This window comes from Diadema setosum, chromosome 3 (assembly GCF_964275005.1).
Source record: "Diadema setosum chromosome 3, eeDiaSeto1, whole genome shotgun sequence".
Lineage (NCBI taxonomy): Eukaryota > Metazoa > Echinodermata > Echinoidea > Diadematoida > Diadematidae > Diadema > Diadema setosum.
In genome coordinates, this window is record NC_092687.1 from 34,861,648 (window position 1) to 34,885,536 (window position 23,889).

Sequence of the window (23,889 nt, forward strand, 5' to 3'; positions counted from 1 at the left end):
CTGAAAAAGAATTACAACATTTTTGTTGTCATATAGTGAAACATATCTTCCATCAAATACTTTCCGAAGAATAACGTTTTCTTGTAAAGTTGAGGAAAAAACAAAGGTCAAATGTTTGCCAGTACGCTGTATAATATGCTTGAATGATGTACATGTTCAAAGGAGGAGTCTTGAGTACACTTAGGCAGGTGTCTATGGGAAATGTGTGTTAAAACAAAATCAGTCCATCCTCAAGGGGTTAACACATGACTTTTCCGGCCTCATTCTACATGATACATGCGTGTAGTATGTTGGACAATGCATGTATGAGTAGTTCATCCACACACTCGTCTTCTATTTTTTATCACAGAAAGCTCAGGCACACAGCTGCTGAACATACCAAAGCAATCATTCCTACACATGGTGAATGTCTCTTTGGTATTATAATCGCCTCAGCCTACAGCCTGGATGGTACAGGGCCTTTACATTTGTATGAAGAGTTTGATTGCAAAAGGAGTCAAGTGCCATTGTTAAACATTTTAAAGTCCGTCCATCAGAAGACAGAGCAAAATTAAACCTCTCCAATGATACCTCACATTTACATATCAAGGAATATTCTTAAAGTTATGATTTTAGACTGTCCCATGTACTATCACTTTCACTCTTTTCTTGAGGGTTTCATCGCAAATATTTCAAAGTGACAAGAATGGCGTTAACTCATTGTGCAATGAAACTATTCATACAATGTATCTGCACTAGAGAAATTCTTCATGTAACATTAAATACAGGTCTGCGTATTATGGTACATGTACATTCCACTACTGAGCATGCAATATTTTGAATATAATACACATTCACACAGAGTTATATATATTAATAAGAAATGTACATTTAAGACATAGAGTGAGGTATTGAGGTCAAATAATATCTATTCAGTTCTCTTTAATAGTGTCCTGCTTCTCGGACATCACAAAGCTCTGGTTGAGTAGGAGAGGAGGAGTGAACTTCTTTCCGCTACATATCCTGTCCAAGCCCTGGAAATTTGGAAACAAACAAAAACAAAGGTAGAATGAATGAATGAATGAATGAATGAATGAATGAATGAATGAATAAAGCAATTAACAAACAAATAAATATCAAATAAACATAAAAATACATTTATATAAATAAATACATAAATAAATAAATAAATAAATAAATAAATAAATAAATAAACAAATAAATAAATAAATAAATAAATAAATAAATAAATAAACAAATAAATAAATAAATAAATAAATAAATAATCAATTCATTATTCAATTAAAAAAAAAAGATTAATTACAATATCAGAAATAAATGAATATAATAATAAAAAAAAAAAAAAACCCAAAACACAAACAAATGTTGACATGCCATACACAGACAAGTGAGTGTTTGGAGAGGCGCTCTTTTCAAAAGCCTCATCTGGAATTTGGTGAAATGGAAAACTGTCACTTTTTGAGAGCCAGTTAAATACGTTCAGTAGAATATTAATGTTAACTTGTGTGATAACGTCACAAACATAATGACCAATGGAGAAAATGGTAAAACAAGGCATTTTGCTGGGAAACCTGGTCATTCTAGACATGTTCCATCAAGTTTGATCATAGTCATTATTAAACGCACTTTGGCGGTGCACTAAAAAACAGATGTTCAGGAAATGTTGTGTCAGTGGCCACAACTTCATTAGAACTGTACTGTGTTATCAATATTTGCATCAAATTGTAGCAATTCATATGACAGCAACCGAAAGGCAACATCAAAATCAAGACAAGTCTCAATTCACTGCTGTTGTTGCAATGACTGCAGGCAGAGAAGGCTGCAATAATTATGGCAGTCTAATGATGTTGATATGAGACAGCGCCCTCTACTGGCAGTGGGAAGATAATCTCACCTCTCCTGCATAGGAAAGCAGAGGAGAGACTTCACACGTCACTGGATAGCCATCGGGATCGTTGGCTCTCCGGCTGTAAGACAACACAGGAAAGAAATGGATTTAAGTATCTAAGGACTGCATGACAGTCCTCAATTGTACAGTGTATGAATTACATATTATATACATGTACAATGTAGCATGTCTTGATTACGAAAATTACACAACACAACATTATGTCTTCTTCACTCTTATATTTGACCTTTATTTCATTATCTCACTGCTGAGGTGATATCTACACTTAAAATATATATATGGTTTATATTTACATACATGTACATTTGTACTACGTTCCTATGTTCACACGATCCATTTTTCCTTAATAACCACAGTCCGGGTGATGTTTTTCCCATAAACACATACAGGAGATATTTGAAAATGGGAAATATGGTATCACATGAAGTTTATTTATTACACCATCATCAAACTAAATACTACTGTTTTTTTTTTTTTTACTCCTTTGAGATGGTGAACGGGTTGGAGCTTGTCACAGCTAAAAATGCTAAAATTGTCATTCTTTTTTTTTTCTTCTAAAAATAGAGTGTAACTATAAATTAATGTGAACACTCAACAGAATGTCAGCTTGAAATTAACACTTGTGGGGGGAAAAATAGACCTTCAAAATATTCCCCAAACTGCTTGTAGACAGTACATGAGAGCAACCCTGCTGAAGCATTTTTCTTTTTTTCCTTGAGTGGAAGTTGGTGGAATCGATGGGTTTTGGAGTTGCATTAATATGTGATAGCTCATGAGATTTTTTGCAATGATGTGGAGTATTTTGTCAGACATGGACCACCACCATATTAACCTAAACATCAGCATTATAAATTGTAAGAACTGAAAAGGAAAAATAATAATGGAATGAGGCTAAAAAAAAAAGAAGAAAAAAAAATATATATATCTATATATATCAGTTTGGAATGAAGGTACATATTTCTGTAAAGGTCTTTTCCATTTGCCAGAATTCCAGAGTTCGTAGAATGTTTTGCAGTGTAATACTCACCTGTATTCATAACACATGCTTCTAGTGTGAATATGAAATGATCTGATTCCTTAAAAGCGCAGATACAGGCGTGTACATATTGCAGAGAGTACATGTACAAGTGTATATCCCCCATGCCCGACCTACATGATACACACACTTTTTATGTGTCATCATTTCTAAAATGTGTTGGTCTTTAACACATGAATGTATAAATGCAATGACATTCTGGAAAAGGTAATTACGTAGGACAATTACATGTATGTGTAACATTATGATACACCATTGGAGAATGGAGAGTCAAATACAAAAATGATGACACTATAAAACAAGGGTCAGTACTTCTTTCACTCATCTGCTCCACATCAAGTAATATGTGACCCGCTACAACAAAAGGATCCTACAGTCGCTGACGGCTGAGCCGAGAAAATCGAGTTTGAAGTCACATCATCAAAACTGGTCAAAACAATCAGATTTCTGTTTTTGGCATAATTTTGTAGTCTAATGTTTTGTCTGTCATCTGCCGAAATTTCAAAGGTAAGTGATCAAATGAAAGGCAAGAAATTAGCGTTTTTCTGGGCCATGATTTTCCAACATTCAGTGTAACAGAAACGTGTCCGAAAATTTAGATTTAGCACCGCAAATAGACTCCGCCCCTAGCAACGAGGGAGTGATCTTATTGGTCAGTGCATGGCATCCTGATTACTGACTGGTCGTGCGTAGACTGCTGGCGCTAAGCTTGAATGAACATCGCGGAGGTCGCTATAGGAGCATGCCTTCTATTGTCAAGCGGTGAAAACTGTCTCGCCTCCCCTTGATCATGATAGCGTCGGAAGGATAACTTTGAAGGCGTTTTTCTCGAAACTGTGATATCCTCAACCACTTGACATGCGCTAATAAAATCGATATCTCCGCAACCTAGTACTTTTATGAGTTGTGTTACATATGAAATTAAAGTAGAAGAGTAAGGGAATAATGTCATGTCATTTTCAGAAAATTGTCCTCCCCGACTTTCGGATCCTTTTGTTGTAGCGGGTCACATGTCTAGATGTAATACTGTATCAATAGGCTACATACACTGTACCTCCTAGCCACATGAAGCTCATGAAATACATAGTGTACTATTAAAACAATTTTAACCTGGAATGCTCCATACTCCCGTGACATTTGACAAAAGTCATACATAGTCGATGGCTTGCACAAAAAAAAAAAAGAAAGAAAGAAGAACAAAAAAAATGTTTGGTGCTTCATTCTGGTCCCTGTAATTGATCTACTGGCACCATATGTTCAAACACACACTGATATTTGTCTCTACTCCTAAATCTCCCTATGATAAGTCCTATGGCTTGCAAGTGTACAGGTACCACACACAGTACACACTTGCACTGTTCACTGCCGCGAGATAAATGCCATGCAGTGTTAAGTAAATGTCAGTTAATATCAAAGTGCAAACACCATTTTTACTTTTCTTTTATTCCCTGCCATTTCATCAGACTTTTGCTTTAATTAGGAGGATACCAAAAAAAAACATTATTTTCATCATCAGCAACATCAAATCTCCAACAGCTCAACAAATCCATAAAGTACAATGTTCCAAAATCCAAATTTTGACCTGTCGTACGAGATGAGCACTCTCACTACTCTACTGTCGGCAATTAATCAAACTTGGGCATACTCTAAAGGCAGGACAGAAAAGCGAAATGTAGCATTATGCACAGATTGTAGAACATTGTGTTTCTTGTCAATACTGTACGAATGAACCTGACGGCAAGGTGTCGCACTCACATCGATAGCCTTTTGTCAAGGCCCTTTCGCTGTAATGAGCGAGCGAAGCAAGCCAAGCCGAACGCGACAGCTCGAGGGCCTTTTGAGATCTGCTTCACACATTATCATTCGCGACACATAGACGCTACTGAATAAGTCATATCAACAGGTTCCAGTCGACCAATGGAATTCAGCCACATCCTTTGTATTGGCGTTGTCTGGCCTGGTCACATGCATCACTGACCCACCAGTGGAGGGCTGGGGCATGCATTCACCGTATGTAAATTGGATTTGGGCACACAGAAACGCAGATTGGTCGACTTTTGCTCCCGAGGAACAAAAGTCCCTGATTCGAAGGGCTAAGAAAACATGCAAAGCAGATCTCAAAAGGCCCTCGCCCAACCCTACTCAGCTGGGCTCTCTTCACCATAAAGCGAGAGGGCCTTGACAAAAGGCTATCACATCCTTTCCTCTACAGTAGAGTTTAAAATCAAATCAGAAATATGCACATATCATTAAAGATCAATGCTGACAACTCGCTTTCTACAATCAACTCAGGGTGACGTTATGATTGAGTGTGTGTGAGAATCATTTTCTCACTGTGTATTGCAAGGAAGGGAGACCAGAAAAAAAAAAAAAAAATACTGTAAAGAGAGAGAAACTTACAATCATCTATTAGACCTGTACATGAATCCCTGTATACATTTCCCTATTCTACTTGTGCCAAATTCTGGCGTGCAATCTAAATAAAAATTCTAAGGATACACCATTGCATGTTTCCATGCTTTTCTACATGTCCAGTACTACAGAAAGACGCATTTTTGTTTGTTGGTTCGCTTTATCATTTTTTTTTTTTCGATGTCATTTTTGTTGGCTGTACCAGCTAGACTTCACTGCATGCATCAAAAAATGCAACTACGAAAAGAGAATGAAAAAGATATGCTCCAGCCAGCTCATGCAATGTCATGCAAGATGTTGTCTCATGCGGTGCATGAAAGGTACCCTCGTAGAGACAGTTGGTGGCCTGTGTACGATACGCATGGAAAACTGTGGGTGCGGTGTCCTCACTTGAGGTACCTATGCCATCTGGAGAAAAGTCACCGTCATTCCCCTCCCACATCGTGCAAAGAAATTTGTCGGTCTGCCCAGACTTGCAAACAGACAGATTCAAATTTATATTAAGCAAACAAACAAACATGCGACAGGACCCTTCTATCACGAGGCATTCCATATGATTCACAGACAAATTTTAGTTGGTTGTCCATGTTCATGCATTGGGCATCTACAAGAATGATTTGGTCTTGTGGTACTAGTGATTCTGTGCATTACTTCCCCCACCCTTCTTCAAGACCACTGGGGCCCGTTTCATAAAACTTGTCATCGGTGACAACTGCCACATTTCTATGACAAATTCGCTCTCAGCCAATCAGATGCAATGATTTCAGTAGCTTGTCACATCTATGACAACTTGTCACCGATGACAAGTTTTATGAAACGGGCCCCAGGTTGCCAAGCGACACACCAGCTGCTGAGCTAGGTGTCTACTTTCTGTCTCTCCCTCCACCTTTCTCCCTCTGTCCTTCTCTCTCTCTCTCTCTCTCTCCCTCTCTCTATCTCTTTCCCTCTCATCCATTGCTTCTCTCTTTCCTTCTGTCTTTCTTCTTTTCTTCCTTTTTCTTCTCCTCCTGCAATAACTGGGCAGCCTCTCTTTTTTGCTTCTTCCTTTTTCTTCTTGCTGTTACAATGAACCTTGGTGTCACTTTTAATTGTTTTGTAATAGAATGAATCTGTACTACATTGCAAATTCATCTAGACTATTAACCCGTTGAGGACGAGTCCCGAGTATACTCGGGCAAGGGTCTATGGGAAATGCGTGTTGTAGTGAATTCAGTCCGTCCTCAACGGGTTAAAAAATAAACTTGCATTTCTCTTTGCTGTATTGTTGCCATCTTTGCTGACAAATCTAACGAAAAGATTTTTTGTTTTCAGCATCAATCATCAAGCCTCTCTTGCAAAACTGTATACAGGGAAGATGTTTCCTTTTCTTTAGAATTAAAGTCACATACTATGCATTTGTTTTTTCAATGAAAGAAAAAGATACGAGCCTCTCTGTGTAACTTTTGTTTCTGTTTACTCCAGAATGCATAAGAGAGTTGAAAGTATTCACTGTTTGTATGTACCACGGGGGAAAATATCATTCCCACGGATGTTTCCCCTCCACATTTCCTGTCCCTTACAGCACATAATTGTATAAACAGTTTGGTATATTAACAGAAAGCAAGCTCTAGAATTTTCATGAATGCATGTATCACATTCTCATGGCATACTAGCTTTGTGGAGTGGCTTCTTTTAACACAACTCTTCTATAAAGCAACACTCTGTTCAGAAATTTTAATCTCTGAGAATGGACATCTAAAAGATGATATTGCATATGTAAGAGAGAGTATAGTATTTGCACTCAGTTCTCTAGCAAACTATGCACGTAAGTCTGTACACTAAAATCTGTTGAGTGTGTGTACAAGATCTAGCTACGCAAACAGCACACACCATCTACAGAATGAGCTTTGGAATACATTGGATGGAAGTGGAAAGAGAGCATTACTGCGCTACTTCTGGAAGAATTCTGCGCCAAATGGAAATACTTTAATGCTACCAGTGTCTGTGAATGGGAGCGACAGTCATAAAGCACACTGGTCATGAAAGGGTGATTGGTAGCTATGGCATGTACAACAGGATAATAACCCATTGAGGACGGACTGATTTAGCTACAACATGCATTCCCCAAAGCCAGCTGCCCGAGTATACTCGGGACTCGTCCTCAACGGGTTAAACATGGCGGCTAATCATGCCGAAGTGGTCATGCCCATATTAAATTTCCATTATATTTTCGCCTTCAAATATGTTTGGCTTCATTGTAAAGTGACATATCTTGAAACTATGAATATTGATGTCTGAATCAACATTTTATACATGGACTTAATTTCCCTTTTATACCCAACAAATGGTCTGTCAGCATCAGCTATTAAAAAGGAGTACTACATGTATTGTGTTGCATTTTATATCATGTCTAGACATGACAGTCATACATGTATGTACATTATCAAGATATCACGGGGGGGGGGGAGGATGAGTTCTAGAGACTGGAATTTCTTGTTAATGAGGAAATCTGAATTAAAAAAAAAAAAAAAAAGTGAGTAACAGGGATTACGTAATCTTTGCCATCTTCCCAAACACATGGTAAATGTGGTCTCTTGTGGTACAATATACTGTATTTTATACTCAAGTTAATTAAGAAGGTTTATAGGAGGTTGATCTACAATTTTATTAGATTCTATAAGAAGCTCTCATTGTCATGTTGAAGGACAAGTTCACCTTCATTAACAAAAGTAAAGGATTGAGAGAATGCAGCAATATTTAGTAGAACACATCAGTGAAAGTTTGAGGAAAATTGGACAATCGATGCAAAAGTTATGAATTTTTGAAATTTTTGTGTTAGAACCGCTGGATGAGGAGACTACTAAGGCTCGTGATGTCATATGAGTACAACAGTATAGAAAATGTAAAGAAAATTCAACATATTTTCACTTTTTTTTGCATAATAAAAGAGCACTTGACTTGCCTCTTTCTATAGGCAATGGGAATAATATTACCCATAACATAAGTCAGTAACAAGTCAAGGGAATGTGTACTTTTTTCAAAAGATGAAATTTTGTGAAATTCTCTTTATATTTTCTTATATAGTTGTATGCATGTGACATCATACACTAGTCTTCTCATCCAGCAGTGACTGCACAAAAACTTCAAAAATTCATAACTTTTGAACGGATTGTCCGATTTTCCTCGAACTTTCAATGATGTGTTCTATTAATATTGCTACAATGTACATTCTCTCAATCCTTACAGTGTATGTTAATGAAGGTGAACTTGTCCTTTAAACAATAAACAGAACCCACTTGCACTGTTTGCCTTTAAAAGTACAATTGTAGTTTGCAATGTAGTTACATGTAGTTATGGCTATGTGTGAAGGTACTAGAATGCTTAAGGATACATTTTTTTTTTTTTTTTTTTTTTTTTTGGGGGGGGGGGGGTCTATGGGATGGAAGTTGAGATATGAGGGGAAGGGGCAAAGAGAACATTTTTTTTCCTTTTTGTTGTTGTTGTTGTTGTTGTTGCTATCAATGTGTACTTCTGTCAGTGAACAATCACAGATGTCCAGAAAAATGAGATAAGCCTGAAGATCAGATGAAATGAGACAGGAATGCTTGACACACAGTTGGTAATGTCGACAGATAGGCCTACACTATAGAGCCCAACAGAGTAAATACTGTACAACCAGAAATATTGCTTGCTTGAATTGAAACTTTTCAAAATTTCGTGAGGAGCCATGGATAACGAAATTAAAACGCACTCAAACATTTTTGTTCGGTTGTTTGTTTGCTTGTTTCTCTTTTCTTTTTTCTCCTACACAATGCACTGGAGGTCAGGGGGTGGGGGGGGGGTAGGGGGGCAACGCATGAAAATTTCACGCCATGAAAAAGGTCGTTGTTTGAGATTTGAGAAAGTTTCACGCTGCAAATGTTTCTGGTTTTACAGGTTTTACAGTATGCAATACGATATATCCCTTGCTACCAAATGAAGCACTGTGTGCAATTATTAGACTAGAATCATAGTCAATTGTTGAAGCATTTGCTTGACAGTGAGGAAGATACGCATACATGTAGCATCATGAAGAGGCATGATACAGGTATCTTTTGAGCAGGAGAAAGGATTTGCTGAAAATCAAGGATGAAAAGTTAAAAGGTGAAGATCACGATGCAGTGGTGCTGTCTTACTTATTGCTCTGCGGGTCGTCAGAAATCTGGCGCGAATATCTGTCACAGAAAGCAGGTGCAATACAGCTGCTAAGAACTCATGTTTCACATTTAGGGCAAACATAAACCTAAAGCCATCCCCAAACCAAAAAACACTACAGATACAAACGTACATTAAGTTACACTAGTGTAGCTCATTATCTACATGTACCATATCATAAGAGCCGGTGTACTGAACTCCACATCTTTCTTTCTTTTCTTTTCTTTCTTCAAACATGCCTTCTACCGAATAAAAACAGAAAATAAAACCAACAAATAGAAATATTATCATCAACTCCATTTTATCCTTTGACACTTCACATTCAGATAAGATCATCTCTTCAGAAATACGAAGATATTGGAAATCAGCACTGTGGAGCAAAAACTGCACAGTTTTGTGCCAACCTGGGGATTTACATCATTGTACTGGCTGTACCTCTGTAACCTTTTGTGGGTTCTGTAATGCAAGGTCACATATACCTACTAGGTAGGCACTAAGGACAGTCTATAACAAGACTGTAGCTATGTGAATTCATCAATATGCAAACTCAATAATTGTAATGAAAAGTAGGCATTTTTTACACGATTCACAGTGTGTCAAATGCTCATTGCAACTCTCCAGATAAAGTGGATTTCTCTCAAATTATGACGTGCCAGTACCTACAAAATATTCTATCATGAGTTATCATACAAGTGTATGTACACACTACTTGTACATTTGTACATTTTAGGGACTTATAACAGTCAGTCTTGCAAAAATTTTCAAACTAGGCCTGAAGGAGATTACCTTATCACAAAATATAAAATTTAAATAGAAAAATATGCCATAAATTATAAAAGTAACATAAAAAAGGATAGGATTTCTTACCTCCTTAAAAGAAACACAATGAGACAAAACAAGACAACAGAATGGACACACATAGAAAAAAAAAAATCAAGAAGAAATGTCTCGGGTGCATATATATATACATATGACATATGATATGACACAACATTTGCTCCTGTAACAATTGCTCTGCTCTTATTTTCTGCAAGGACTTGGGTATGGGTTTAGGGTTGTGATAGGGTTTTAGGTTTAGTTTGATGCGAGGATTAGGATTAGGGTTAGGGTTAAGTGTTTACCGGTCGGTAGAATTCATGTTTGGCTCCATGAAAATTACACATTCCATCAATTCGATATTTCATGGGAGTAATTGCCACAGGAGCGAATGTCATGGGACCTACGCAGAGACTATTGCTGGGTACAATAAAAAATGAACATTCAAATGAGTGGTTAGGCACTTATTTTGTGGTGGAGAACAGATACAGTGTACAGTATTATGGTGTGTCTGCATCCTTCCTCCATACTGCTGCACCAAACATTAACAATGGGTTAGTTTGACCATTGGGGGAGGGGAAGGGGGAGGAGGGGGCGTTGCCATGTTGCAAAGAAGCTGGTGATAATCGATTGCCGTTGGATTCTCCACCGCTCTCAGACTTTGCAGGGAAAATTGGCAAGTTGTTAGCTTACACGCATTACATGGTAAACACAGCCATGTACACAGTGACCCAGCTGTGCATACTCCATTCAAGAAAAAAAAAAACAAAAAAGACGCAAGCACAAATATGAAGAGTTTGGCCACAGAACGAGTTAACTCCATTTTTGTCAATTTGAGACATCTGCAATGAAAGCTGCCAAAGGAAAAACCCACATAAACAGAGAAAGTAATAAGAAAATGTAGAGTACAGGCTGTATTTTTAATCCTAACTCCATGAATACAAGCTGTATCTTTAATAACTTCATGACTATAGGATTGTTGGGCAACAAGTGAAATAAAAATCATTGCAAAGGTTTTAATTTTGGCTCATCTGGTGATGGTCTTTTTCTGGTACAACAAAACGTTTAAAAAGGGGCTTAACCTGTTTTGCGAACAAACTCTTCATACTGCATTCTTCCCTCCTCTACAGTAAAGGAATGTATTCCGGTTTTAACCCCTGCCCGAAAATGGGGTGCTTGGTGCAATTATAGAATGTGGTTGCCATATTTAGACTCATTTTGATCAGGGGAAGGAGCTGTTGAATCAATGCATTTCTTGATTTATCAGTTATTTTCTATGAATGGTTAGAAATTGTGTCCAGCTCTGAGAGCAGATTAACATAATTTGCTGCTTTGCTTTATGAAGCTGTTTGCTCTCGAGCATTACATGATGGCTCTTTCGATATGCAATGAATTTGTTTTGCTTTTGTCTGACCCTTATTTCAAAATATGAAAATATGCTTACACTGGTACATTTTTTGTTTGTTTTTTCCAATGATTTCATGGGATGGAAAATCATGGCAATTTTCATTTTTTTGTATGGTGGCTTCAAACTATACACAGCCATTAAGAATCCATCCCACATACAGTGTACAGTATCATGGTTAGAAAGAAAGAAAAAATTCTCACAACTGACGGATGAAAAACTGAGAAGGAAAACAACCCACTGGTAATAGATTATGTGATTTCACTCATCCTTTTCAAAGTTTCCACACCTGCTCTACTGCAGAGTCCAACACAGCCTGCCCAACACTTTACGAACCTTGACCTTGAGTCTACACTGTACATCAGTTTGAAAATGTGTGGACACGACCAGATCACACAAGAATAATCTTTATATAATCTAAAAAATCTTTCCAACTTGCATCCCATAAGAAGTAGAAGAAAAAGATGATGAGAGAAGTAAGATTTCAGAGCAAGACCATGGCAATAATGATGGAGAAGAAAGTAGGAGAGAAAAGAACGCTAGTAAGATGATCAAAGTGAAAATATAGTTCTCAGAAGGGCTCAAAATCCATCGTCCACAATTTTGAATTTTGCTTAGAATACATCGAAAGGGTCTACCGACAAACTTAATATCTGGCTGATGTGATTTGGTAGGATGATGGGCTGCTGTCGGGTATTTTGAGATCAAAAGTATAGAATAATTTTGATCGTAGTATGTGACTTTTATTCCACAAGGACTGTCTCCCTGTTCGGTATTGTGGGTAGAATGTTCCCTGACGATCGACCTGGCAAATTGTATTTTCCAAACAGATCAATTGAATGCCATTCACTCTAGTGTGGTAAATCAGTGAGACCTGTGTTGCTTGATTTGTCAATTATCGACAATCAACATTAAAAAATTACATAGCAACCACGATCAGGTATGTTCTCAGATTGTCATACTTCCAGTGAATCTACTTTCTTTTTTTGTTTGTTTGGGTTGCTTTGTTTTGTTTTTGTTTTTGTTTTGTTTTGTTTTGTTTTGTTGTTTTTTTTTTTGGGGGGGGGGGGTTTGCATATTCAACATTACCCTCCTGACATCATGGTAAAAGGCTATTTCACACATTTCTTAATATGCATATTTGTTTAAATTTTTTGAGTAAACAGAACTATGTTTTCACTTTGAATCCAGCCACGCCCCATGACCGGCGGCATACTCACCTGGGAATGGCCGGTATAGGTGTGCCATCGGCATCCACAAAGTCTCCACCCGCGTTCAGGACCCATCGGTGGTGGAGGGACAGTAGGGCGTGTCTGGCTGTGGTGGGGTTATCCTTCTCTGACTTTGTGCTGTTCTTGAGGGGTGAGAACTCATCCTCTCGCAGCACCTCAAAGACGGCAAAATTACTATGCAGAAAACACAAAAACAAACAAACAAATAAACAATGGCTAGATTGATATACTGTAACATGCATCAAATATTCTGAGGACCACAGGGAATAATTTTCCTGGTATAAGGACCACAGCACGTCTGCCAACATTCCTACAGCCAACTTTAGCGAGATTCCACACAGCAATCAGGGAGATGTCTGTGTGTTACATGCATTTCAATGGGTGAAAATAATTCCCAAATCAGGGAGATTTTGATATTCTCTTGTTCAGACATGAACAGATTTAGACATTTTCAGGGAGACTCCTGCAGAATCAGGGAGACTTGGCAGCCACAGGGAATAATTTCCCTGGTATTGCATCACAAAGTGCCATGCATATTTCACACCACTGCTACGCAAACTACACATATTTTGTGTGGCAGGTTACTTAATCCCTAGAAGCATACATAGTACCATTTAAAATATTATTCATTAGCTGTAATTGCTCATCAAATTCAAGTTGGGAAATTATTCCCCGAACGAGCAACATCTCCATGATGATAATCTCTTGAGTCGATGATAGCCACACTTGCCTTATGTAATACTGTACTCACCTCCTATCTACCACCGCCTGCCCATAATGATTACGTTCAAGCATCCACCAAAAATCGGACAGAAAAGAAACCGTACTCTACCACTACTGCTGGTTATCAAAAATGATAGCGATTTTAACCCCAGGTCTCTCTGAAACAGGAGATTCTCCTGCCTGTACCCAATAGCAAAACTGAAGATTCTTGGTCCCTGGGGCAATTAAGAGTGGGTTAAACGGGGTGGCTTGGAAGAACTCACTTTGAGAACTTGAAGACATCAAAGACAAACTTCTCCATCTTTATGCCGTTGGGTTTCTCCGGCACCACGCGCTTGCCCTCCCCGTTGATGAATGGAATCTTCTTCTTGGCCACGTGGTGCTGCAATCTCGACTCATTCTCACTGGACAAAGGGATGGAACAGGGAAGGTTGCCACCAGAATCAAAGATTTTGTCTGACCTCATGGCTAGCCAAAGTCGCTGAAAGCTTCCATTTACTACTATCCGGTCTTCTGTCTAGCTATCTATTTATCTGTCCATCTCTAGGCCTATCCATCAATGTATATCAATTATCTACCTGTCTGTAGATTGATACTATTGATCTACTGTCTTCCTGCATATTTACAATGTATCTATATGTTTACCTAAATATCCATCAATTGATCAACCCACCAATCCATCTACACACTTATCTTTCACCTTTATGTCCACTTACATTGTACACAATGTATTTACCTAATCTTTCTTTCTGTCTTTTATCTATTTCTCCAATAACTACCTAATTAAGCAAACAAAACTGTACAATGCAAACGCATGTTTGATATCAAACTAGATAATGCATCAAATGAAAAAAATACCAAAAATGAATATGTTTGAGGAAGGCCAACACATCACACATTTTGGAAACACTTCAAGACACTGCAAAAGCCTTTAAAGATACAAAATTATTACCTCATGAGCTGCTTTTGACGACTGTTTCTGATCACCCAACAAGCCATGACATCAACAAAGTTAAAGATGACAAGTCTGTCCTCTTATAGACAGAAAACTAATGCGTCAAAAAGCATAAGATACAATTTAAGGAAAGCTGTGCTCTTACTTGACGACGCTGCGTAGGAAGTCAGTCGTGAAGAAGTGATTGCAGATGTTTCCGGCGCTGAACATCAGTCGGCCGTCTTCGTTCCTCTTCTCAGCCGTGGACAGCGTGATCTCGCTGTACTCCACCACCTCGTACTGACCGTCCAGCCGGCAGACCACTCCGACCGGCTCCGTAGGGTAGGCCTTCTCCACGACCTGTGAGAATGGATTGAAGTAGGGTGGAGTTGGGGGGAGGGGGAGGGCAGTGAGTCGTAGAGCCTGCACACACCAATAACTACTGTACGACCAAAAAGGATTGTAAAGTCTGTTACTACAGACACTTCTATCAATAGCAGTTTGTGTAGGTGTAGTTTCCATAAAAATACTTTACATGACAAAACTGCATCTCACATGTAATGAAAGTAAAACCACACTTCTTTTAGTTTTTGTCTACATTGGGGGTGGCACATGGAATCCATCAAAAATCTTATCCAATTCTAATGAGTCTCATTTTATCTTAAAGTAAGCAATCTCCTCTTATCAAAATCTGACCCAGACTAGATAAATCTCCTGTATGCTGGGGTGTTAGAGTACATTGTACTTGCAGAAAAAGTTTTGAAACTTTAGTAGGGGATACCTTTTACAGACCTCCCAAAATGCAGTAAAACATTAAATATGAACCTCAGGGGACTTGTTTAGGCCACTGCTGAGAAATTTGGAAGTCAACAGTTATCTACAATTTGAATAATGCACAAAACTCAACTACTCAGTAGTTCTGTGTGTCAGCCACACTTAAAGTAGAAATTCAAAGAGCACGAAACACAAATTTGATAAGAGAATATTGAATTTGAACATCTGTCCTACGTGTACACAAAATATCGAGAGAAAAGAACAATCCCAACTATTTTTTATTAATTATTGAAATCGGACGAAAAAGTGAACCCGAAATGCCCCGATGAACGGTCTGCCGATACCCCTTCCAGATGACGTCACGCACTGGATTGGTACTCTGAAAGTACACGTTCGCTCCATAGACTACTACCGTGAATTGTTTTCAGTGTTGTGTTTAGGAGCCTAGCAAGTCCAATTATTTAGTTTATTAGCAGTTTTCTTGCATGTCTCCTTGTAGTTCACAGTTTTTCCTTACATTTCATCCTCATAAAGTATGAAATTTGTGAATGCTAGCGGCGCATAAAAGAGATTTCTTTCAGACGTTTTTGTCCGCATTTCGGTTCCGTGCCTTCAAAAAGTAGATCCGGTCACAGCAAGCTGGATGGTACGTCTCGCTCTCAGCTGGTCTGCATCGGCTGTTCATGCACTGTGCTGGTATGTGGTTCGCACTGCGCTGTGTGTGTTTGCGTGTGTGTGAATATATTAGTGTTCGTGCTCTGATTTCTTCCTCGGTATAGTGAGAGCTGTGCGTAAACATTTGTGTGTATGGGAACATATACTATTGTACATACTTCGAACATGTGCGCCAGCTCCATGCCCCCTCGACGTTCGACGCAAGACTCCCTGCAGCTGATCACTCGCTCTCTATGCATGTTTTTGTTTGTAATAATAATGGATGAACGTACATAAACTCAATACTGTACGAGTAATGTTCGCCACACGTAATCTGTGTATTTCGTATACTGTTCTACGAAGCAAATTGCTACTTACAGAGGTGGAAGAATGAGTCGTGAGGAAGTACTTCTTTTTCCACATTTTTTCTTCTTTTTTTTGTCTAAACCGCCGCCGTCATTCATCGTACATACTGATCGTCGAGACTCTAAATCGTACTGAGCCGTATGTTATACTGTTTTTTTTTTTTTTTTTTTTTTTTTTTACGCCAAGGCAGACATCAGACTTTTTGCTTTACCATCAAACGCAGCTGAATGTTACTGTTATTCATTTCGAAATGTTATAGCAAAATATCCGACATTATTCAGCATCATATGGAGCAGAATGTTGCTGCTATTCACTTCCAAACGTAAAAGCAATCATCTGACATTTATTTTGGCATCTTCCGGAGCCGAATGTTATTGCTATTTACTTTCGAAAGTAAAAACAAACATCCGACATTTATCTAATCATCGTACGGAGTTGAATATCATTGTTATTCATTTCCGAACGTTACAAGGGATCATTCGACATTTACTTTTAGCATCTTCCTGAGCCGAATGCTATCCTTATTCATTTCCGAACGCAAAATCAAATATCTGACATTAATTTTTGCATCGTAAGGAGCTGATTCTTACCGATATTCACTCCAATTATTTTAGCATCTTACGGAGCCGATTGTTACCGCTGTTCATTTCCAACAGTAAAAGCAAACATCCAACTTTTTTGTTGGCCCGATCGGGCCACCAAAATCTTCATTTCTGAAATATTGTCGGCCCGACGTGCGTTTTTTGGTGGCCCCGGGCCACCGGGCCACAGTTAGTGTCGAGCCCTGTCTAATGAATGTAGGTGATCGCAAGTGTAACAATGAAATATGATTCGTCCCCCCCCCCCCCCAAAAAAAAAAAAAAAAAAATGCAAGAAAGTTTGTGATTCCATAGCTGCGTTTATCCGGACATGAATCTAAAAAAGGAGTTACAAAACCTCTTTATTATTATCATTATTATTATTAACGAACCACCAGAAAATCAAAGCTAATCTTACGTTCAGATTAACATTTTTTTTTCTTTTTTCATTGTCGAATTAGCAAACCTTCAGAATATCGACTCTCGAGCTAGCTTGTTTCATTCGGATAATAGATAACAAACCATAATTAAATTTGTCGGATTAACAAACATCCGCACATGCAATATGCGTGTTTCGAAATAACTACCATCGGGATAGTGAATCTTATTCTTTTTCGAAATAACGAGCACCACGCAAAGAGACGCGATGCTAAACTAAAATTCAAACCTATGTTTTCTCCTTTTTTTACCACCCGTCTATACACGTTTTCTGAACATTCCCTTATGCCCGACTAAAAAAATAATATTTGCACGTTACTGTGAAAGTTCGTTTATCCGAAATTATATAATATAAGAGGGTTTGATAATCCAAACATTTGTAGCATTATTCTGAAGTTTGGGTAATGTGAAAATCGGGAAAAGGCTTGTTAATCTGAAAACGAATTGAATTTGTTCCCAGATTAAATTTCTTATTTCTTAAGTTTTAGATTAGCGAACCTTAGGAATAAACAACTTTTAGAGTAACAATCAGCAACATGTTTTCTCTTTTTTTCATAACTCAGAATAGAAATAATGTACAAAATTGAGAAGTATTTTAAAGCAGGAAAATAAGGCATTTCAAGTTTAACACTGTTTATTTATTTCATTTTTCTTTATCGGTAAGTACAAACAATTCTTACAAGAAATAGAAAAGGAAATAGAGAGAAAGAGAAAGAGAGAGAGAGAGAGAGAGATAGCTCTATTTTAGGCAAATTAAATGAAAGAAATAAAGAATCATTACGCTTGTAATCCTGGCTGGGTCTTCGACTTGTCAAACATTTTCCCTGTTCATTCCTCCAGGCCCCAGACTGTTCATGACCGCCAAGAATGTGCCAGTACGCGCGGTTTCTGTTTTTGTCAAATGGTCTCTCTCCTCTACCCCCCCACCCCCCCCCCCCCCCCATCCCCAAGTCGGGCACCTTGCCGTCGTGGAATTTGTATTGTTTCTTGGTAAACTTGGTGTTCACTTTTGACCGCGCGTTATTGATTTGTGTTATTTTTATCTTGAATCGCGCACTGTGCTCGGTATCCACATGGAGCACGCACAACCAGTGACTACCCGACTCATGTAGGCAGCTAACGGCGAGCAGAAAATGGCAGTTTTTTTTTCTGCTGTCGCTATTTTCTACTGCCAAAATAGGCTAATACATCGTATTGGAATAAAAACTTTGTTCGATATCGATGAGCGTTGATGTGGCATCGTAATGCAATACCCGGGCTTCTTCAAGTAAGTCAGTGTTCGACAGTTGTTGAAATCGTGACATCGCTAAACAGTAATTAGTTTTGGGCTTGCGTGTGCATGATTTCATGGGTTTGTTGAAGGGAAAATGTGGAGAAAGAAGGTGGCTTCAAAATTATTTGCCTGCCCAATTCGGGCAAGCATTTTTATCCTTGTTCAGAACACTTGTACGACTTTGATTTTCACTTGCCCGAGCAATCGGGAAGTGCTTATGTCCACCCTGCTATTAGACCTTGCTCGCCTAGTATTGTACCTCCTTGGTCTGACCGGTTTGAGGTCAGCAACTATATAGTCAGGCGCAATGGCGTGATAGCTATCATAGCAGATGTCATTTACGGAAGTTTTACGAGCGTGTGCACACTGGTGAAGCAGTGATGTAATTACTCGCGAAAACACCGAACCTTGTCGAAGATTCCACTCCTTCTCTTCCCACCTCCCTGCTTATGGTCAGAATCTCGTATAGTCGTACAGTATTACAGTATCGGGCGCGAACGTAAACAAACACACGTGGTTACGCAAAGCACGGCAATTACGAGTAGTTCACGTCTATGTTCCTACGCCAATGAAAGTACTTCCATGACTTGGCTAATCACGTAACAGGCCAGGCACGCAGGCAGTGAGGATGGTGGTGCGGCGAGCGGCTACCAATGCGGATCGGAGCAGTAGAGCCACTTCACCGCGGATTAATACAAGCATATACTGCATGCGAGCAATCGCGAGCTACGAGACTGGGCTGCACAAGTTGGTATCTCGATCCTCGTTTTAAAATCTCTCCTATTTTGATATTTCGCCATTTTTCGTAAGTCTGCTTGTTATTGTCAACATCAACATGTCTTAGATTATCAATCCTGTCACGGACATCCTCATGATTTCAAATTAAACGCTTCATATGACCAGCGAAACTTGAACGTGCTAACATTACAAACGTAAGAAAAATAAGATTACCTAAGTAGCTTGAATTCCTGAATATTGACGAAAATATCTGTAAGAATTACAAAAAATCGAGAGAGAAATGTTTCTTCATTACTATTAAACCATAAAAAGTTATATTTCGTTCAATTCGACTTTTACATAAGGAAATAAAATGCAAAAGAATCAGGTTGTACCTCCGTTAACATTGTACACACATTCACCGGGCAGAGTCCGCAAATCCAGTGCGTGACGTCAGGCGAAGCGGGCATCTTTCCTGACGAATTGGCCCTTATCAGGCTCCAGAAAACCGCAGTTTTTCGTGAGCGTTTACTTCTTTCTAGCAACGCGAAAGCGAGGTAACAAAATTCCATTGCCTTCTATGTCTTCTGAGCTTTCTACTGATGCCTAAATTGCAGAATTTAATGATCTCTTTGAATGTTTACTTTAAGCCTTTTTGTTGCAGTCTTCTGTATCTTTTATCTATAAACACAAATCTAAAAGTAAAAGAGCTGATGTAATAACATATAGAGTGTGTGGCAAGAATGTATATAGAAATGTTTGTAAGTTTTGATGAACTTTCTTCACAAAAAATACATGATGGACACACATGCAGTGCATGGGTCTGCAAAGGTAGCCTAGTAATGTACTGGAATTTTATGGTGAGCCCCGAAAAAAATTCAATTCAAAATCTAACGGTCAATAAAAATGTACTAAATGTTACCTTCCACTTTCAATACTTTATGGGAGTTTCTAAAATGATACTCTCTTCAACATACCACTGTATTTATACAACTCTTCATTTAAGGCATGCAAATGGGATTCCCTACCTTTAAAATATGAAAAAAACTTTGTCTGAAGTGCATTCAAACTGTAAACATTTCAATCCATTTGAAATGACAATGGTCCAAAGGGTTTGGGCAGAGTCAAAAAGTCTGAAATCAGATGAAATTTTTTACTCTTACATCCATGTGCATGGTACCTTTGCTTTGTATTGTCTTACTTTGTTTTGTTTTGTTTTTGTTTGTATTTTTTTATTTTGTTTTAACGATCTTGGGTCACAAGCAGCCCCGCCCTACAGAAGCACCAACCTTGGCTCCACAATTGGCGCCCTTTGCGATGCAGAATCCCACGAAGGCTGGGTCAGCCATCTTGACAAGGATGTTGTCCACACAGTAGACATGGACGTACTGCACGCCCCGCCTATCCATGTCCTCCAGAATCTTGCAGTTGCCTAGCGCCCGGTAGAGGCCTCCGTTTCCATCTAGACACACAAAAAGGAAAAAAAAAAATGTCAAGCAAGAAACGAGATCACAGGATGGAGTGAAAGGGTGTTCTAGTGTCTTTTAAACCGTTTACATGCCGAGGCACTCAGACCTGGCAGCATGGGAGGAGAAGATCGACCTTCATCGGCTGCTCCGTGGAATACAAAAAAAAAAAAAAACACAACTCATGCAGGCTTACTCGAATTGAACTGCCTGTCAGGGAGCATGCGCAACAATGCGTACACTCATCAGTAACGGTCAAGTCCAAATACTGTAAGACGGGGAATGTTCGGGTGCATTTTAATTTCGCAAATTTCGCAAGAGCCAAGATGCGCGAAATTAAAATGCGCGCAAAAGTTCTTGTCTACAGTATGCATTGAATGTTGGAGGTAACTCGCTAAAATTTCATGCCGTGAAAGGGGCTGTTGGCTCCAATTCCAGACAAATTTCATGCAGCGAAAATATAGTGTTTTACAGTAAGATTGCCCCCTCCCCTTTTCCGCTGGATGTGTGCAGCACATTTTTAAAAGTTGCACACAGTTCACTACGGGGAATTATACCAGTCTAGACAGGCAAGACTAGGCAAGCACAGCCAGGGTTAATTAACAAGGACAGTGGACACCAAGGGGGGCATTTCATGAAGCATTTTGTCCGACAAAATTGCCCGACAAATTTGCTCTCAGCCAATCAGATGCAGTTTGTCAGAAAAATATCCGACCAAACTGCTTCATAAAATGCCTCCCAGAAGAGAGGGTCACCACTTTTCTCACCCCTTTAATGTTCCCTCCGTCCTTTCTCCTACACGCTTTCTTTCCTTGAACTGTACCATCCTTTCATACATATACTTCTACTCCCCCTAACCATTCCTTCTGTTTCTTTCTTTCCTGTCCATCCGTCCGTGTGTCTGTGTGTCTGTATGTCTCTCCCTCAGTTTGTAGGCACAAACCCATGTCGATCTTCAAACGGAGCCTGAGTCAAAGACTACAAGCACCACTGGCACTGTCCCATAGGCTGTGTATTAAATTTAGCTGCTCTCAACAAGGGAGCAGCTACAGTGGAGGAATTATTATCTCTGCCTGTTTTCAATTCCCATACACTCATTCTCTCCCATTCCCCCTATCTCTCTCTATGCTACTACAGTATACATGTATCTATCTATCTATCCATCTATCTACCTACAATGTACCAACTGTATTATGTATAGATTTTCCTCTCTCTCTCTATTTAAGGACAGGTCTACCTTCATATGCATTTAAAGGATTGAGAGAATGCAGCAACATTACTTGAACACATCAATGAAAGTTGGGGGAAAATCAGACAAACTGTTCAAAAGTTATGATTTTTTAATGTTTCTGTGCAGTCACTGCTGAATGAGAAGACTACAACAGTTAAAATGATATCACATGCGTAGAACGATATAAAGGAAAATATAAAGGAGAATTCCATAAAATTTCATCAACAAAACAAACAAAAACAACTACCAATTCCTTTGACTTGCGACTGATATATGATGTTAGGGTAATTCAATTCCCTCTATCTTTCGAAAGAAGCAAGTCAAATGCTCTATTCTTATGCGAAAAAAAAAATGAAAATATGTTATTTTCTTTATACTTTCCTTACATCGTTCTACGCTTGCAAGTGACATCACAAGCTGTAGTCTTCTCGTCCAGCAATGGTGGCACTGAAACTCTCTCAATCCCATAGTATGTACACCTTTATATGAAGGTGGAGTTGTCCTTTAATAGTCTCCCACTATTTTCGGCATATTCAAACAGGTGGTTCCAACCTACCCGGTGCCCTGGCTATCTTCCACTTCTGGTCCAGGATGATCTTGCCCTCGAAGGAGACGCAGGGGAGCATCTCCTGTTCAAAGAGGACTAGGTCAGCCTCGTCGATGCCAAAGTGGTTGTGACTCTTAAAGAAGTCCCTGGTGGGCTCTTTTGTGTGTTCACTGGTCATTATGTACCTGCAGAGAACAAAACAACAAGATAGTGATGACACTCACTGTCGTAATTTGTTGCAATATTGTATAAGCTGTCATTTTTTGCGAGGGTTTAATTTTCGCGAATTTCGTGAATCACAGTTGGATCGCGAATTTCACAACACGCGAAAATGACTCCATGCGCAGTGTTAATAGAGCATTAACGTGCGCGTCGGCATCGATTCGCGAAAACCAACATCTCGCCAAAATGTCTATGACCTCATCATTCACGAAAATATCTGTACGTGAAAATAACAGTGTATCTAGAGTAGATGATGATAGTGAAATCTCGCATGAGTACATGTAGTAATGCGAATACTGTAGAAACAATGACATTCCTAACAAATGATGATGATGCATAATGAGGATAATACATGTGTATCAATAGCACCAATGACAACAATAGTAACAGAAATATTCTAGTAACTGTGATAACAAAAATGAACTGCAAAGCAAGAAATCACACTGATGAAGAATTTAATTACAATGCAGTCCGTTATACATTGTACGTACACACATTTCACCATCTTTTTAAAAGGTACTAGTGCATCATGTACAGTGTGGGAATGGAGGGGAATATTCTTGTATCAAAAACATCTGGCTGTACAGATTTCCATTGTGAGAAACTGCAAAACAAATATCACTGAGTGAAAAGAGGAATTATACAATAGAGGGGGAAAAAACAACAACAACCACAAACACGACCTTACAGATGTATCTGTTGAAATCTTCCTATTTAATGCACAAAATGCTTAAAATTAAAAATGGCAGCTCTTTTTCTGCTCAATGAAGATATTTTCATTGGATGCTTTACATGTATAAGATACTATGCATGTATGTGTATAGTGTATTTGTTCTTTTTTTCAATACAGGAGGGAGGGGGTAGAGCAATGTTTTAACAGTTGGTGATAACAACAGAAAGTTCTATTCAACTGTGAAGTGTGCACAGCAGGGATGCATGAGATTTTTAATAGATCTATTGTCTGACAACTGTCATATCATTTT

The 23,889-nt window shown here is 38.7% G+C and overlaps 1 protein-coding gene across 1 annotated transcript in view; it reads right to left on the bottom strand.

Moving 5' to 3' along the window:
* Window positions 1-911: 911 nt before the first annotated feature.
* LOC140226350 (UDP-N-acetylhexosamine pyrophosphorylase-like) overlaps window positions 912-23,889 on the bottom strand; it is a 68,829-nt gene continuing 45,851 nt past the window's right edge. The window contains exons 4-10 of the mRNA XM_072306837.1: window positions 22,694-22,869; window positions 20,730-20,902; window positions 14,807-15,000; window positions 13,970-14,110; window positions 12,972-13,157; window positions 1,895-1,967; window positions 912-1,013 (exon numbers count right to left, since the gene is read on the bottom strand). Coding sequence (XP_072162938.1) covers window positions 912-1,013; window positions 1,895-1,967; window positions 12,972-13,157; window positions 13,970-14,110; window positions 14,807-15,000; window positions 20,730-20,902; window positions 22,694-22,869 — 1,045 coding nt within the window. The remainder of the gene's footprint in view (window positions 1,014-1,894; window positions 1,968-12,971; window positions 13,158-13,969; window positions 14,111-14,806; window positions 15,001-20,729; window positions 20,903-22,693; window positions 22,870-23,889) is intronic.